The sequence below is a fragment of the Dendrobates tinctorius genome, unplaced genomic scaffold (genome assembly GCF_039654945.1).
Source record: "Dendrobates tinctorius isolate UK_male_01 unplaced genomic scaffold, ASM3965494v1 ptg000020l, whole genome shotgun sequence".
In the NCBI taxonomy this organism is placed as follows: Eukaryota; Metazoa; Chordata; class Amphibia; order Anura; family Dendrobatidae; genus Dendrobates; species Dendrobates tinctorius.
The window spans coordinates 56,106,991-56,124,017 of record NW_027361688.1 but is presented as its reverse complement, the minus strand read 5'-3'; the positions used below and the strand labels follow the sequence as shown (position 1 = coordinate 56,124,017).

Below are 17,027 nucleotides of genomic sequence, written 5' to 3'. Positions count from 1 at the left end.
CTGGCCATGTGGAGGCGGCCAGTGAGTGTATATTTCCTCCATATGCTTTCCCTCTCCTCCTGGTGTGAGCAGCAGGTGTGCTGCGGGGGAGTAGGGACAAATCTCAACCCTCGCCATTAAACCAACCCTGGGAGGCGCAGACCTCATGGTGAAGAGGGTTGGAGGGTGGTGATCCCTTGGTGAATAGCGGGGGTGTGAGTGTGGTGACACAGGGGGACGCCTCTGTGATCAGGTCCTGAATGAGTTCACCAATTTTTTGACAAACGATTGTGTGTAATAAATGTTCAGGTCCGGACCTGTGTGTGAATGAGCGTGTATGTGTGCCACCAAAAAACATCTTGTGGAAGTGTGTTGTGGAGCCTGATCAGCTCATAACAAACAAACATACACATACATAAACTCGTTCCCCAGGTCGGCACTCTGGAGATGAGTGGTGCCTCCAAAATGAACTTTATTGCCTATACCAGCGGTGCGTTTGTCATAAACCTGAAGTGTCAGGTAATGGTGGGGTGAACTCGGGGTCTGGGCGTCCCCGCTGTAGGTGTTTCCCTAATGAGGGGTGGTCTTGAGGGTCCAGAGGCCCCTCATTAAGGAGGGGGTACTGTCATGATCCAGTGTTGGATCTGGCGGTATTAAAAGCACAAAGTGAACTTTTTTTACTTTGGTTAAGTTCAAGGTGTCTTGACTGCCCCCGGTGGTGGTGAGTGGTATTGCACTTTAGGGTTTTTTGCACTTAATTATGGATCAGGTGTGACACCCTATAAAGGTGTGCTCAGGGTGTTCACTCGCTGCCTGTGATATTGTGAGATTGTTTTCACTCTGAGTTGGAGAGCCTGGAGGAATGGAGCTGGTGAGGAGTCCTGCGCAGCTTAGCCAGGGGGGACGTGTTGCAGCTATGGTGTCTGGACGAAGGGCTCGCATGGCGTGGTGGGGTCGCAGTGATGGAGTCAGCGGGAAGTGTCTGCATGGTCTGGTGGAGTGGCTACTATGGAGAGTGGCACTCACCATGTGGGACTTGGCCGCTGAGCTGGACTCAAGCATGCTTGACTTCGTGGCAGGAGCTGAACACTTCCTTGGGACTCTGGTACTAAGCAGCTGCATCTGGTGTTGGACTCTTCTCCAAGGTTGCACTAAGGTGAAGGATCCTGTTATGGTGATGGATCCGGGTGAGGAGAAGATGCACTCAGGTGGAGGGCTCTGTTGCTAGGAGCGCACGCAACAGAGCAAAGCTAAGTGGTGTTTCCCCTGTATTGTCTCTTTCCTCATGTGTGTTATTAGTGCAGTGGTGGGATTAGTCTCCGCACCGACCCATTCCCTAGTGAGGGTTTAGGGTCAGGGTGAGCAAGGGCGTTAAGGTACGCGTGCGGCGACAGGTGCGGAGCCTGTTTAGGGAATGTAAGGAGTGCAGGGACACTGGCTCAGGGGAGCTTAGGAGGTCTCCATGTCCCCATTCCCTATCGCAGGGCCCACCATTGTTAAAGTTTCCCAGGTTCCCCCTTTATTATTTGGTTATTGTATGTATAACGTGTAATACCTAAATTCGCCAGGTGGAGGCGGCGTATCCACCTGCACGTTTTATTATTTAAATGCGCCCCACTGGAGGCGGTGTATCCAGGGTCACGTGTGTTATGGGTCCGCCTTGCGTTAACATCTGCGCCCAGACACACGTGATCATGACATCAAGGAAATTCTTATCCTCTCTTGCTGACAACTTTATCTTCCAAAGGGTAGGGGAGAAAACCAGGGGAACTGCTACCTTGGATCTAATCCTTATAAACAGGGAGGAAATGGTTGAGGAGATAAAAGTGGCTGGGACCCTAGGAGGTAGCGACCATGCTATTTTAGAATTTTGGATAAATAGAGGAGGAAGACCTGTGAAGACTCAGACGTCAAGGTTAGATTTCAGAAAGGCAGATTTTAAGGGATTCAGAAAGAGAACTGGAGGGATCCAATAGATGGATATCCTTAAGGACAAAAATGTCCAGGAAGGATGGGAAATCTTGAAAAATGAAATTCTCAAAGCACAATCGTTAACAATTCCGAAAAGAGGGAAGAATAGGAAGCATTTAAGAAAACCAGGATAGATGAACACAGAACTTAAGCACATGCTAAAAAGGAAGAAATAAATCTTTATAAAATGGAAAGAGGGAGGCATATCTAAAGAAGAATATAATGCTGTCTGCAGAACCTGCAGGGCACGAATCAGATTATTTAAAGTTGACAATGAATTGAGGCTTGCAAGAGACGTCAAAAGCAATAATAAAGGATTTTGGGGATATGTCAAAAGTAAAAGAAAAGTCAAAGATGCTATAGGATTTTTACAGGATGAAAATGATGAAATGGTAAGACAGGATGTTGGGAAAGCCGAACTTTTAAATTCCTATTTTGCATCTGTTTTCTCTCAGAAAGGAAATGTAACATCAACTATTCTTCACTGTCCTATTAAGGGAATGGAAGAATCCAGGATATCTATAAACAGAAATATAGTGAGGAAACACTTAACTGACCTAAATGAATTCAAGTCTCCAGGTCCAGATGAATTACACCTCAGAGTATTGAAGGAGATAGCAGAAGAAATTTTTGAACCGCTCTCCATAATCTTTGAAAATTCGTGGAGAACAGGAGAAGTCCCAAAAGACTGGAGAAGAGCAAATGATGTTCCTATCTTCAAAAAGAGGAAGAAGGTGGACCCAGGCAACTATAAGCCGGTGAGTCTGACATCTATACCAGGAAAGAACTTTGAACAAATTATTAAACAACATGTATGTCAGTACCTGGATAAGAATGAAGTGATTAAACAGAGTCAGCATGGGTTTGTAACTAATAAGTCACGTCAGACTAACTTAATTTCCTTATATGACAGAATCACTGATTGGGTGGATCAGGGAAATGCTGTAGATATAGAATATCTTGACTTCAGCAAAGCATTTGACAAAGTATCTCACACAGTCCTTATTGAAAAAATGACTAAGTATGGAATGGACAAGGCACCTGTTAGGTGGATTCATAACTGGCTTAGTGATCGGACCCAAAGAGTGGTCGTAAATGGCTGCACATCCAGTTGGAAGAATGTCTCAAGTGGGGTACCACAGGGCTCTGTCCTGGACCCTGTATTGTTCAACATCTTTATCAATGATTTAGATGAAGGAATTGAGGGTAAACTGATTAAATTTGTTGATGACACAAAGCTAGGAGGGCTAGCTAATACTAGAGAAGAGAGCGAAAAGATTCAAAAATATATAAATAAACTGGAGCAGTGGGCAGCAACCAACAGAATGGTTTTTAACAGGGAAAAATGCAAAGTACTACATCTGGGCAATAAAAAGCAAAAAAGCATATACAGAATTGGAGAAATAGGGCTAAGCAACAGCACATGTGAAAAAGACTTGGGTATGCTAATAAATCACAGACTGAATATGAGTCAACAGTGTGATGCAGCAGCAAAAAAGGCAAATGCAATTCTAGGATGTATTAACAGAACCATACAGTATAGATCACGTGAAGTCATTATTGCCCTCTACTCCTCTTTGGTCAGACCTCATCTGGAATACTGTGTCCAGTTTTGGGCACCATATTTTAAAGAAGATATCAACAAACTGGAGCAAGTTCAGAAAAGAGCGACCAGAATGGTGACCGGTCTGCAAACCCTGTCTTATGAGGAAAGGTTGCAGGATTTGGGAATGTTTAGTTTGCAAAAGAGAAGACTGAGAGGAGACTTAATAACTGTCTACAAATATCTCAAGGGCTGTCACATTGCAGAAGGATCATCTTTATTCTCATTTGCACAAGGAAAGACTAGAAGCAATGGGATGAAACTGAATGGGAGGAGACACAGATTAGATATTAGAAAAAACTTTTTGACAGTTAGAGTGATCAATGAGTGGAACAGGCTGCCACGAGAGATGATGAGTTCTCCTTCAATAGAAGTCTTCAAACAGAGGCTGGACAGATATCTGTCTGGGATGATTTAGCGAATCCTGCTTTGAGCAGGGGGTTGGAGCAGATGGCCCAGGAGGTCCCTTCCAACTCTACGATTCTATGATTCTAGCGGTTACTTCAACAATAGTGATTTTACATTTTTGTCATTTTTTCAATTCCTTAAATATTGAATAAAAACAGCATATATCATTAGGGAGTCAAGGTTCTATATATAGAGAGCAGGTGCCAACAGATATGTATCTCTATGAAATCATGTACAGGAAAGCATGTCTCTAATATAATATAGTCAAGAACATCAAGGTGCAATATGAAATAATATATATAAAGTGCTAGTGCAAAAATTAAATCATGTGATCCATACTTACAAAGCATTAAATAGTGACTGGAGACTCCAAATGCTGAGTGGTGTCCCCTCTGACACATGTTTTGGTAATTGCCTTTGTCAGGAGGTGATATTTACTGTAAACATGTGTGCATACACATGTACACAGATTTATGGAAAAAAGTTCACGGGAAGGCTTCTTTATGGCAAGCCCATTGTGAGGCTGCTTTAAAGAAAGCAAAAAGGGGCTCTTGGGTTGCGTGTCAACCTACTTTATTTACCCAGTGTCACAATCTAAGTGCATTTCTATTCCTACAGTAGTTTAACATGGTATGGGTTGGTTGCTTTTGGCAATGTACTTATTTCTTATGCCACGACACGTTACATAATAGTGGGGGTCCTGGCTAGGTGTATGGACTTGTACCATGGGGGCACTATGCCCTTGCAGGCCGCATGTAACCGTTGAATTTTGTTGGCAAGGACCAGATGCTTGACAGTTCAATGAGGGAGACCACCAGTCAAGAATAAACTTTTTACTGAACGATAACTTGAGGGGGATTATATACAGTAGATAGTGGGCACACAACTTGATGAAGGTTTCCTTTACAATATGGATCAGTTTCAAAACACAGCTTCAATTTTTTCCTCTTAACTCACTTGTCCTCTACTTTCAACTTATCTTTCTACTTCCCCACAGCCTAGCCCAGTACTATAATCCAGTAAGCAAGAGTCCTATTCTCAACTCGCAGTTCCTCATTTTCTTTCCCTTCTAGGGAACTATATTGCCAGTAAGGCCGGTACTTATCTTCTATGTCTCTAACGCTCTGGAACTCCCACCTGGGGCACACTCTTTGTCTTATTGTCATGTGGTTACCGTGACAGAGAGGAGCCAGAAGACCACAGCGTCTGATTGCTCTTACTCCTCCACTGAAAAGAAGCACTTCATCTTCTTTTTAAATGGTGTACATTTCTTTTAGAAGTACAGGGGTTAATCGGCCAAGTCGAGAGCTCTGGGAGCTAGGGGTCTCAGCTGAGCATGGTTAGCCACTTCTATCCTCTATATAATCTGGGTCCTGACTGACACACATCATCAGAGATGGTAGGATAGTAGTTGGTGGTTATAACAGTAGGCGTTTGGTGGGTTTATCTGTGACTAATGCTTGGTTTAGTACAGTAAGTGTGATAATTCCCTTTATTTCTCCTATTTTGTTTTTTCCCCATCCTCCACTCCTCGGTCCATTCCTCTGTTACATGTCAGTGAATATTTGTATGCCTGGTATTTTCTGTTTCCCCTGTTCGAGTTACCTTGTTCATCTGGTTGGTGTACTACGGAGCACAACTACTCCCCTCTTCCCTGAGTGGGGGAAAGGGTACAGACAGAGGGTGGATTCAGGTGATAAGGCAAGGTACATCTCCCCAACATCTTCACCTAGAGAAGTAACCCGGGTAACAAGATGAGCTAGAGCACCCCCTAGCATTATGGACAGAGAAGGAGCCCCTAGTCCCAGGTCACTCGACAACAGAGTCATGACATTTATGTACTCTGTCCTGTTTATGCCCCTTTTCTCTATGAGTTATAAACTCTGGGCTGTAGTGCTAGGCCCATGACCAGTCTAAAATTGATCACTCTACTCCTCCTACAATCCGCAAGGATCTCGCTATCTCTTTCTCTCGGTCTCCTCTCACCTTAGGGTCACCCAAGTCATGCGGCACTGCTAAGTGCAGACCTTAGGTCTACTTTCTACGCACTCTGGGCCCTATCTGATGTTCTAACCAGAAATGGTCTCTCTCCGTTCAGCTTTTTTCCTCACATTCTGGGATAGTCTGAAACATTAACTCTCACTTTCCCCACTGCCGACAACACACATCTTTAACACCATTAGTGTCTAGCAAAATTCAGATTATAGTGACACACCTGTTCTTCAAGGGGGAAACACCGGCAATATGCCCATATCCTTACACTCATGCAGACCACTATTTAATCCTACATTTTAGAACATTTACTATACACAAAATCTCGTAGTAGCTAAATTATAAGAGGGGAAAACAGTTTTGTTCCCTTCAGTTCCAGGGCGACTGTCATCTAATGCAATTATCGACTGATGAAACCGTGTTCCCTGTCCTGCAATCTTGTGACTGTAAATTGCCAGTTGCTCATTTATAGCTATTTGTGGAATCCAGAATCACATACTGAAAATCAGAATGTGCCTGGTGCTTTATAAAGAAAATACTGAGCCCTGTAAGGTGCTAATCCCATAGCTCTCGCCTTAGGGAAAATGATCACTGTAGCTGTAGTTTTCCATTTACAGATTATCTGTTACTGTAGAGATGGGACTCGGCACTAAATTGTACATTACGGATACCTTATTTACTGCGTTGAAATGAATAATTTATATACTGTTATAAAATATTTTTACACCTTATTATATTTATTGGATCTTTATTTTGAGCATAGATGTGGTACAGAAATGGCTTTTATAATGCTAGAAAATTATATTGCTGAGAGTCCGGGGCAAAGAGGAAAAACTGTAAATCCAGAATACAGTAAATCACAATAATGCAAATGTACCCAAAATAAATAATAATCATAATAATAATAACATTTACATAATATATTGCTATATTATTTATAGCCATGGATAATAAATGTGCTGTCTGCATTAGATGTTGTTTCTGGGCAGCCCTTTCCCCTTAATTACATCTCTTAATCTGCTCTGGGATTTGGAAGCCAAACATATTTACTGACAACAATGAAGGTTTATTAATTTAATGGACATTCAGTAATAATATAAAATAATTTATTCTGAGACAATCCATCAGATAACCCCATGTGTTCAACTTGTCGGCTAGGCATGCGGGATAAGATGCAATTGGTTAAGACGTAAAAAAAAGTACATAAATCAGGAAAATATTACATTTAAATATTCTAATTATATTAAAGGGAATAGGTCACTAGGATTTTACCCCCCCAAATCTTTTTATAGCTATGTAGCTCTTTCAAAGATGAGTCCAGCAATACCTTTATATGGCCGGTCCATTTCTCTGTTACAGAGAAACTAGCTTTTGAATTGATAGCAAATGAGTCTGTGGATCTGAAGCATCTGTCACTCCAGCTCTATTCCCCATGCAATGCCACTTCCTCCTGATTGTATGATGACTCCTTTGCCTGAAGTCACACAGCAGTAGGGCAGGGAATAGAGCTGGAGTGACAGAGGCTGCAGATCTGCAATAGCTTTTCAGTCTTATTTTTATGTCAATGCAAATATCTATTTCTCAGTATTCAATTTTTCTCAGTCTTCATCCAGTGTTAGCAAACAAAGGTTAAAACAGATCTGTAACCAAATTTTACACTATAAACTTTGCTTAGCCAAGAAGAGGCTGATATGCCTACTGAAAAATCCATGAATAAGAGACTGTGCAATATTATTTTTAAAGTGTGCTCCGTGATGTTAAAGTTATCTGGGTACCAGGACCTGTAAGCAGAATGGTTTTCAGAGCACCTGGATTTTGACTATACAGTTTTTGGCCTTTGCAGAAAGGGATTCATTATACAAGGGCTGTGGTGGTAGACTTATGGCAGTCTCCACAATCTGTAGGCAGCGGCAGTGAGTAGATACTACCAGCATTCAGTAAGTATTATATTGGGACAATGGTGGCACACAAGTTAGACAAGAGTACAGGGTCTTAACAACATGTAAATCGCCATGCAATGGCCAAAATTGGAGGACAGTAGTGATCTCACACCCATGGGAGCACTGCCATTACCATTGCTTTTTTGACAAAGGGTAATGGTTGCTCCTTTTGGCTGCAAACTGGAAAATCTGAAAATTTAAAATTCTATTTTTCATGTGTTCTCCATTTTTAATTAAAAATATAAGAAATATAAAAACTTGTAAATTTACATACTGTATATTTTTGGGAGAGGTGGGATATGTTTCCTTTCAGGACCCATATACTTATTAGATGGATATTGGCCAAACACACCAATATCTGGGGGACTGCCCCACAGTCTAATATGTATGGGGGGCTTCCTGGCTTTTCACTGAGTTATGTTGTCAAGGGAGAGAAGATTCCAGCATGTGTGATTTTGGACTGCCGATACTTTTGTTCTCCTGGAAATTTTCTACCATAGAGAACATAGGAACACTTGGTCAAGCATTCCTGTGTTTGGGGGGATTTGGCTGTTGTCAGAACAATTGACAGAACAGTCTTCAGCTGAAATGTATCTGGTGTATGGGGAGCTTTAAGCTTCCTATTTAATGTCTTTTAGCAGAGATCTTAAAAATCATAGATAATTGAGAAACTATATTGTACAATTGCATTCATGTTTTTTTTAAATAAATCCGCATTAGAGTTTTACAATTACACAATAAATGTGTCCAAAGTACATGGAAAGATGAAGGCGAACACATTAAAGAGCTTGTCCGGCCTTAGGGTACAGGTCTGCAGTCACTTTATGTGACTGCAGACTTGCGACTCCTCAGTGTGTACACTACAAGCTTTGTTGAGGATTCTCCAGTGACGGCGCCGGGAGTGATGAGCACATGACCACAAGTATACAATTTGCATGCATACGGTCACGTGCCGATGAGACGTGTGTGGCCTCACTCAATGCAGTGTATTGAGTGAGGATGCACACGTCTAGTCGGAATGTGACGGGAAGTATGCAAATAGCCTATTTGTGGTCATGCGCCTGTTGCTCCCGATGCCAGTGTCGGAGAATCCTCACCGTCCATAGTGGAGACATTGAGGATTCACAAGTTTGCAGTCACATAGAGTGAGTGCAGACTTCGACCCTAAGGTCGGACAACCTTTTTAATTGCCACCTCATTCCCAAATGGAGCACTGTATGACCACTGAACCTAAATATTTTTTTTTCTGTTCTACAGACATAAAGAAGACGCCTCCATCATCAAATGGCGTATGGAGCCCCAAGTATGGCGTACCATTTCAGCAACATGTTCCAGCGCTGGACTATCAACATAATGTATATATTCCGGGGACGCCTACACTACTGGCCAACAAGCAAGGGCACTATATAGAACACGAGGAGAAAAACAGTTTTTCCACTTTTGGAAAAAAGCGAAAAATGACATCTTGCTGTGACGTACATGATGATATGATCATAAATAATGATCTAAAATGAACAAAGCGGTATGGTGTGTAGGCATCAACCACAAAAGACAGAGGACCAAAGCCACACTCTGAGCAGACCGGAACCTCAGCAGTTAACAAACCGTGTCATTACTATGTAAAGAACACTGTCTCAACTCACCTACCTGACGTCTGTTTGTGTGTGATAATTCTGGAAAACACAATTTGTGACAGGTCCCGATCAATAAAGTACAACGGGACAAGGAGATCTAAAATTAATCTGTAACACTTGAAATGAAAGTGCACTCGGAGAGGTAATGAAGGCGCAAAATATACGTACACAAAGACAATGAAAATAAATGACAGTGAAGCTGTGTGTTGAGTAAATGGACAGGATGCAATTTCATTTGGTAAAACAGATTCAATGTGGGTGAGAATGAAAGTCGCTTGTGTGTAAAAAGCAATTTTCTCTATCTGCAGTCAAGCGAAAGACTTCCTTGAGGACTGGAGTGAATAAGAGGACATCCTTTCTGAAATGTCATTTTGAGTTTCAGCCTTTGGCGATTTCCATTTAGTGACAGTTCTGTCTTTCATTGTTATTATGTGAGTGTACACAGTGGATATATATATATATTTTTGGGTGGACCTGTATGTTTGCGTATGTTGTATAAATGGAAGGGCGTGTGATGACGTCATATATCCTATAGGGTATAATCAGCGATCCACATTCATTGTCACCACATATGGAAGATTAAAGCCGTGTAAATATATGTATATGCTATTTTTCAACTACCAATTGTATTAAAGAGTGCTGGATTCACTTTGGTGGTTTATATTATTATGTAAAAAATATGAGTATTTTTTAATACAAAGCTTATCTCCTGGGAGATGGCGGAGCGAAGGACTGAAATTAAATTGAAATAAAAAAGGTCAGCATAGTAATTGGGACAGTTAAATACATGTGATATTTTGTGCCCGTACATTTTGTCATCTGAAATCACTTCACGGTTTTAATCAGCTTTTTAAAAGCTGAAAAATATTCTGTTTTTTTTTTAAACACTTTCTTCCGATGTGAAGGGTGACTGTCAATAATGTTATTACAGCTCTCAAGGCTACACTTACCGAGGATGGAATTGTGTTCGGCTTTTGTGAAGAAGAAGGTGACTGACGCTCCTTTTTTTTTGTGCCAACTTAATATATTAAAGTAAATCTCAACCTTTTATCGTTATATTTTTAGGTTCTAAATTCTAAGTGGATGATTTTTTAAAATATAATTTTAGAGAGGTCGGAATCGCAGATTTTTTTTATACAGAGCTTCAATTACCCTGCATAGATTAAAGGCCCAATTCATCAAAGCTTTTTTGCAAGATTTCTGCAGAAAAAAAAAGCTTTGAAAAGTCACATATTCTCTGACAGCTGGGTTGGAACGGGGCATGGGGTGGAGACCCACACTCATCAAATTAAAGAGAATCTGTCACCTTTTTTTGGACTATGAGCTGCCGGCACCGTCATCAGGGGCTTATCTACAACATTCTGAAATGCTGTAGATAAGCCCCCGATGTAACCTGAAAGATAAGAAAAAGGAGTTATATTATACTCACCGGGGGGCGGTCCGTTCTTGGTCTGATGGGTGTTCCGGTCCAGCACCTCCCATCTTCATACGATGACGTGCTCTTCTTCCCTTCCTGTCATGGCTCCAGGCGCACTGCTCTGCCCTGTTGAGGGCAGAGCAGAATACTGCAGTGCACAGAGGACGGCATCGTATGAAGATGGGAGGCGCCGGACCGGACCGCGACACCCATCGGACTGGACGCCGGGGTGAGTATAATCTAACTCTTTTTTCTTATCTTTCAGGTTACTTCGGGGGCATATCTACAGCATTACAGAATGCTGTATATAAGCCCCAGATGTTGGTGCCGGCAGCTCATAGTCCAAAAAAGGGGTGACAGATTCCCTTTAATGATGAGCAGCTGCATTCACTGCACCATAAATCTTGTTCCAGTAGGAGCTACAGTAAGATATGTGGCGAGGTGCACATAATGACGCAAGCCACTCCATGCCTCAACTGATTCGGTAAGAGATTCTTAATGAATCAGGATTGTTCACTCCTCCTCAGACTCCCGAATTGTAAATCAGACTTCCAGGAGAAGTGCATGTTCGAAGTTCAGCAACAAACACTAGGTGCCCAGTATGAATTCCAAAACTTTACAGTTTGGGTTTGTTCACCTCTAATCCCTATTTAATATGAAAAAAAACCCAAAAAACAATATTGTATTCAAAGTTGGACAACCATTTTAAGAATTATATAATAGAAATCACCTGCATAAGCTGAGTTAATTGTTAGTGACTGTAGTGTCATTATACCGGTGTATTAGTGACACTGAGATCTAGAGGACAATGTTCTGAAGGTAAGAACTCAGTATGAGGATTTCTTTTGAAGAACGGTTTATATGGCAGGTATAAAAGTGAAAGGGAGAATGTTTTATTAAACAGTCTTCTAAAAGTGTGTTTGTCACCAACATGCAGTTTTTCTATGTCTTTCGACCAATTATGATAAATATATGACTGTAATTTCATTCCTTTCAGTAATGTACAATTCAGCTGTCCTGAAATATTTTAATGCCCCGACTGATGAATATTTATGGTGGGGATCCTCCCTTCTCTAGCCATCTTAGTATGCAACATTTCCTTGATCTCAACAGCATTTTGAAAGTTTTGTCTCTGGTTGTTAGAGGTGTATAAACTAAGACATTATTATTATAGTGCTTTGAAGAAACTACTATATTGTAATCCGAACGCTGCTAACTTCTTTTTCTGCTTATTATTATTCAGTTGATTTTCCGCAATTAATGCGGCCCGAACCGCTACACGCACAGACTCCGTTGAGGTGTCGTTTCGAAGCCAGCGTCCACGAGTGGTGTGCTAAGTAATTTTCGTGTCGATCGGATTTGTAGTTTTTGCGCAATTTGCGTTTGAAAAACATTTTCCTCAATGCATTTCAATGGGAAAATGTTGCCACAGGGGAAACATGCCCTGAGGCGATTCAAATGGCAGTTAAGCTCATTGATATGCGCAGGCAGACCCAGTTACTATGCCAACGCCTACGAACTATACATGACCCCCCCAGGACAGAGTTTCTGGCAGATAATATCAGCTCTTAAAGCAAAACCCACAGCACAAATGCAAATCTAGCTTCATCACATGACGCATGCCCCTGAGAGAGAATGCGCGCAAAGTGGATTTAGAAGCCCAGTGAGACAAACTGGCTCTTAAAGGGCCGACGCACTAAAGTGATTCTTAAAGGGCCGGCGCACCGAATTGAGTTTTAAAGGGCCGGCGCTCCAAATCGAAAGCTGAGTGACCCCAGGCTCCAAATCGGAGGCTGAGCCACCCCGGCCTCCAAATCGGAGGCTGATCGACCCTGGCATACAAATCGGAGGCTGAGCCACCCTGGCCTCCAAATCGGACCCAGAGTGGCCCCGGCCACCAAATCGACCCAGAGGGGCCCCGCCCACCAAATCGGACCCTGAGGGGCCCCGCCCACCAAATCGGACCCAGAGTGGCCCCATCCACCAAATAGGACCCTGAAGGGCCCCGCCCACCAAATCGGACCCTGAGGGGCCCCGCCCACCAAATCGGACCCTGAGGGGCCCCGCTCAACTAATCGGACCCAGGGTGGCCCCGCCCACCAATTCGGACCAAGAGTGGCCCCGCCCACCAAATTGGACCCAGAATGGCCCAGCCCACAAAATCAGACCCTGAGGGGCCCCAACCACAAAATCAGACCCTGTGGGGCCCCGGCCACAAAATCGGACCCTGAGGGGACCCACCCACAAAATCGGACACTGAGGGGCCCCACCCACAAAATCGGACTCTGAGGAGCCTCACCCACAAAATCGGACACTGAGGGGCCCCAACCACAAAATTGGACCCTGAGGGGCCCCGGCCACAAAATCGGACCCTGAGGGGCCCCATCCACAAAATCGGACCCTGAGGGGCCCCGGCCACAAAATCAGACCCTGAGGGGCCCCATCCACAAAATCGGACCCTGAGGGTCCCCATCCATAAAATCGGATCCTGAGGGGACCCACCCACAAAATCAGACCCTAAGGAGCCCCACCCACAAAATCGAACCCAGAGGGGCTCCGCCCACAAAATCAGACCCTAAGGGGCCCCACCCACAAAATCGGACCCTGAGGGGCCCAGGCCACAATATCGGACCCTGAGGGGCCCCAACCACAAAATCAGACCCTGAGGTGCTCCACCCACAAAATCGGGCCCTGAGGGGCCCCGGCCACAAAATCAGACCCTGAGGGGCCCCACCCACAAAATCAGACCTTGAGGGGCCCCACCCACAAAATCGGACCCTGAGGGGCCCCAACCACAAAATCGGACCCTGAGGGGCCCCACCCACAAAATCGGACCATGAGGGGCCCCGGCCACAAAATCGGACCCTGAGGGGCCCCACCCACAAAATCGGACCCTGAGGGGCCCCGGCCACAAAATCAGACCCTGAGGGGCCCCACCCACAAAACCAGACCCTGAGGGGCCCCACCCACAAAATCGGACCCTGAGGGGCCACACCCACAAAATCAGACCCTGAGGGGCCACACCCACAAAATCGGACCCTGAGGGATCCCGGCCGCCAATTCAAGCCCTGAGGAGCCCAGCCCACAAAATCAGAACCTGAGGGGCCCCACCCACAATATCGGACCCTGAGGGGCCCCGGCCACAAAATCGGACTCTGAGGGGCCCCACCAACAATTTTGGACTCTGAGGGGCCCCACCCACAAAATCGGACCCTGAGGGGCCCCAACCACAAAATTGGACCCTGATTGACCCCGACCACAAAATTGGACCCTGAGGGGCCCCGGCCACAAAATCGGACCCTGAGGGGCCCCACCCACAAAATCGGACTCTGAGGAGCCCCACCCACAAAATCGGACACTGAGGGGCCCCAACCACAAAATTGGACCCTGAGGGGCCCCGGCCACAAAATCGGACCCTGAGGGACCCCACCCACAAAATCAGACCCTGAGGGGCCCCACCCACAAAATCGGACCCTGAGGGGCCCCAACCACAAAATCAGACCCTGAGGGGCCCCACCCACAAAATAGGACCCTGAGGGGCCTCAACCACAAAATCGGAACCTGAGGGGCCCCGGCCACAAAATCGGACCCTGAGGGGCCCCACCCACAAATCAGACCCTGAGGGGCCCCACCCACAAAATCAGACCCTGAGGGGCCCCACCAAGAAAATCAGACCCTGAGGGGCCCCACCCACAATATCGGACCCTGAGGGGCCACACCCACAAAATCAGACCCTGAGGGGCGCCACCCACAAAATCAGACCCTGAGGGATCCCGGCCACCAATTCAAGCCCTGAGGAGCCCAGGCCACAAAATCGGACCTTGAGGGGCCCCACCCACAAAATCAGACTCTGAGGGGCCCCACCCACAAAATCAGACCCTGAGGGGCCCAAACCACAAAATCGGACCCTGAGGGGCCCCGGCCACAAAATCAGACACTGAGGGGCCCCACCCACAAAATCGGACCCAGAGGGGCCCTGGCCACAAAATCGGACCTTGAGGGGCCCCACCCACAAAATCAGACCCTGAGGGTCCCCGGCCAAAAAATCAGACCCTGAGGGGCCCCGGCCACAATATCGGACCCTGAGGGGCCCCACCCACAAAATCAGACCCTGAGTGGCCCCACCCACAAAATCAGACCCTGAGGGGCCACACCCACAAAATTAGACCCTGAGGGGCCCCACCCACCAAATCAGAGCCTGAGTTCAAAGTGGCCCCAGAGAGGCACCCACAGTTAAAACGGATCCTGAGTTGAAAGTCTTGCAGGGGCAGCAGGCAAGTCTCTCTTAGAGGGACAGCCCAGGCACCATTTCAAAGCACTATCTGTACTTCCTTCAGGAAATACACATCTAGTTAATATTATTATCATTATTTAATTTTAGAGGAACATTGATTCATTGTGGTGCTGCAAATGTGAACAGGGTTTGAATAGAAAATACAAGGGGCTTATAATCTACTGGTTAATGGGGAAGGAGATAGTAGGTTAGGGGACTGCAGCAGCTCGGTGATGGTAAGGTGATTATGTGGTCATTGTAGGCTATAAGCTTTCTTGAACAGATGAATTTTCAAATTCCATCCGAAAGTTCCAAATGTGGTGGATATAATTGGATTTGTTGGGGCACAGAAATCCAGGGGATGGGGATATTCAAGAGAATTCTTGGAGGTGATTGGATGAGGCACGTACAAATATGGTAAAGAGAAGGAGGACTGGAAATGTTGAAGATAACAATTATTATCCCTGTGGAAAAACAAACATTCTAATTGTTGAAAATATGATGTATGTTCTTATGAGACATAATGATTAATTTAAAACATTTATTTAGAATTTTGAAACAGCTGTGCAGAATAGTCTTGTTTGCGAGTTGGAACTGATCATTTTGGTCCCCTAAATATTACATTTGCCATTCATCTTTTTTCATTGGACTGTTACTATTTATTGGCAGTTTTATGTCTATACTATCTCAAACTCGAACAACTATGCTGTAATAGAGAAGAGACCAATGACGAAGGATTTATGCCCACACATCCTCAAGAACTCATTTATCAAGTAAGAAGTACAATGTTACTGAAAACCAGTCTTTGTTTTGACTTTCATTTTTTATTTTCATTTACAATGGAACAAAAATATTTTAGCTATTTATTCACAGTCCATACCAAACCATGCTATCATAATCCAACATGATCATTATCAGAAAAAAATGTTGATTTTAATCTCTTAATCCCTTCATGAACGGTGATTTATCAATATGTCATAGAAGGGAAGGTGTTCTCAACCATTGATGTATGGGAACTTCATGGTGCTCATGCAACCACTGTATCTGAAGGCACTGTGATCGCGTGATGGTGCCTGCTGTTTCTGACAGCAGGGCACCAGGAATCATCACTACAGCTTCCCCCCGCAGTCATAATTAATTTTCAACTCCGAATAGCCAATCACAGAGATTTCAATGTTTTGGCAAAAGGAAATTGCCTGAACTGATAAAGTCCAGCTATGATCAGTGCTATAACAGCCCCTGTACTGATTGGAGTGATTGAACAGCTCTAAGGTGGCCAAGGTGGTAGTCGTGGCAACCAGCTGTAGTGTTCCCACACCCTGGCGACCCACAGAGGAAACATAATGTCCCTTCTGCTGCATGTGCAGCATGCGCAACAGAACACTCACATTTACTGCCAGAGTCTCCTCTGTTTCTGCCACTCCATCTTCAGCTCCATGGGTCTCACAAACAACTCCAGAGACAGTGTCCATTCTTATCAGGTTAACTTTACTTATCAGTAGGATTTTCAGTACAGATGCGGCACTGTGCATACAGATCGACATTTCCAGAGCTTTCCCTGTCTTCCTAGCAATCTCTGCTCTTCCTCGACGTTCCCTGTCCCGTCTTGGCAATCACTGCTCTTCCTGGACAATCCCTGTCCTGTTCCAGCAATCACTACTCTTCCTGGACAATCCCTGTCCTGTTCCAGCAATCACTGCTCTTTCTGGACAATCCCTGTCCCATCCATGCCTTTATGCCCACCAGCTTCTTTCCATTCCCGTTGTCCGATCTCAGAAGGAGAAGATAAAAGGCTCATAGTCTCAGCTTC

At 44.6% G+C, this 17,027-nt stretch overlaps 1 protein-coding gene across 2 annotated transcripts in view; it reads left to right on the top strand.

The window, feature by feature from the left end:
• The window catches only part of LOC141083682 (protocadherin-10-like), a 176,121-nt gene extending 165,946 nt beyond the window's left edge, over positions 1–10,175 (top strand). For both annotated transcript variants that reach the window (XM_073568070.1, XM_073568071.1), the window contains exon 4: positions 9,151–10,175. In XM_073568070.1, coding sequence (XP_073424171.1) covers positions 9,151–9,407 — 257 coding nt within the window. In that variant the 3' untranslated portion in view covers positions 9,408–10,175. The remainder of the gene's footprint in view (positions 1–9,150) is intronic.
• The last annotated feature ends 6,852 nt before the right edge of the window (positions 10,176–17,027 follow it).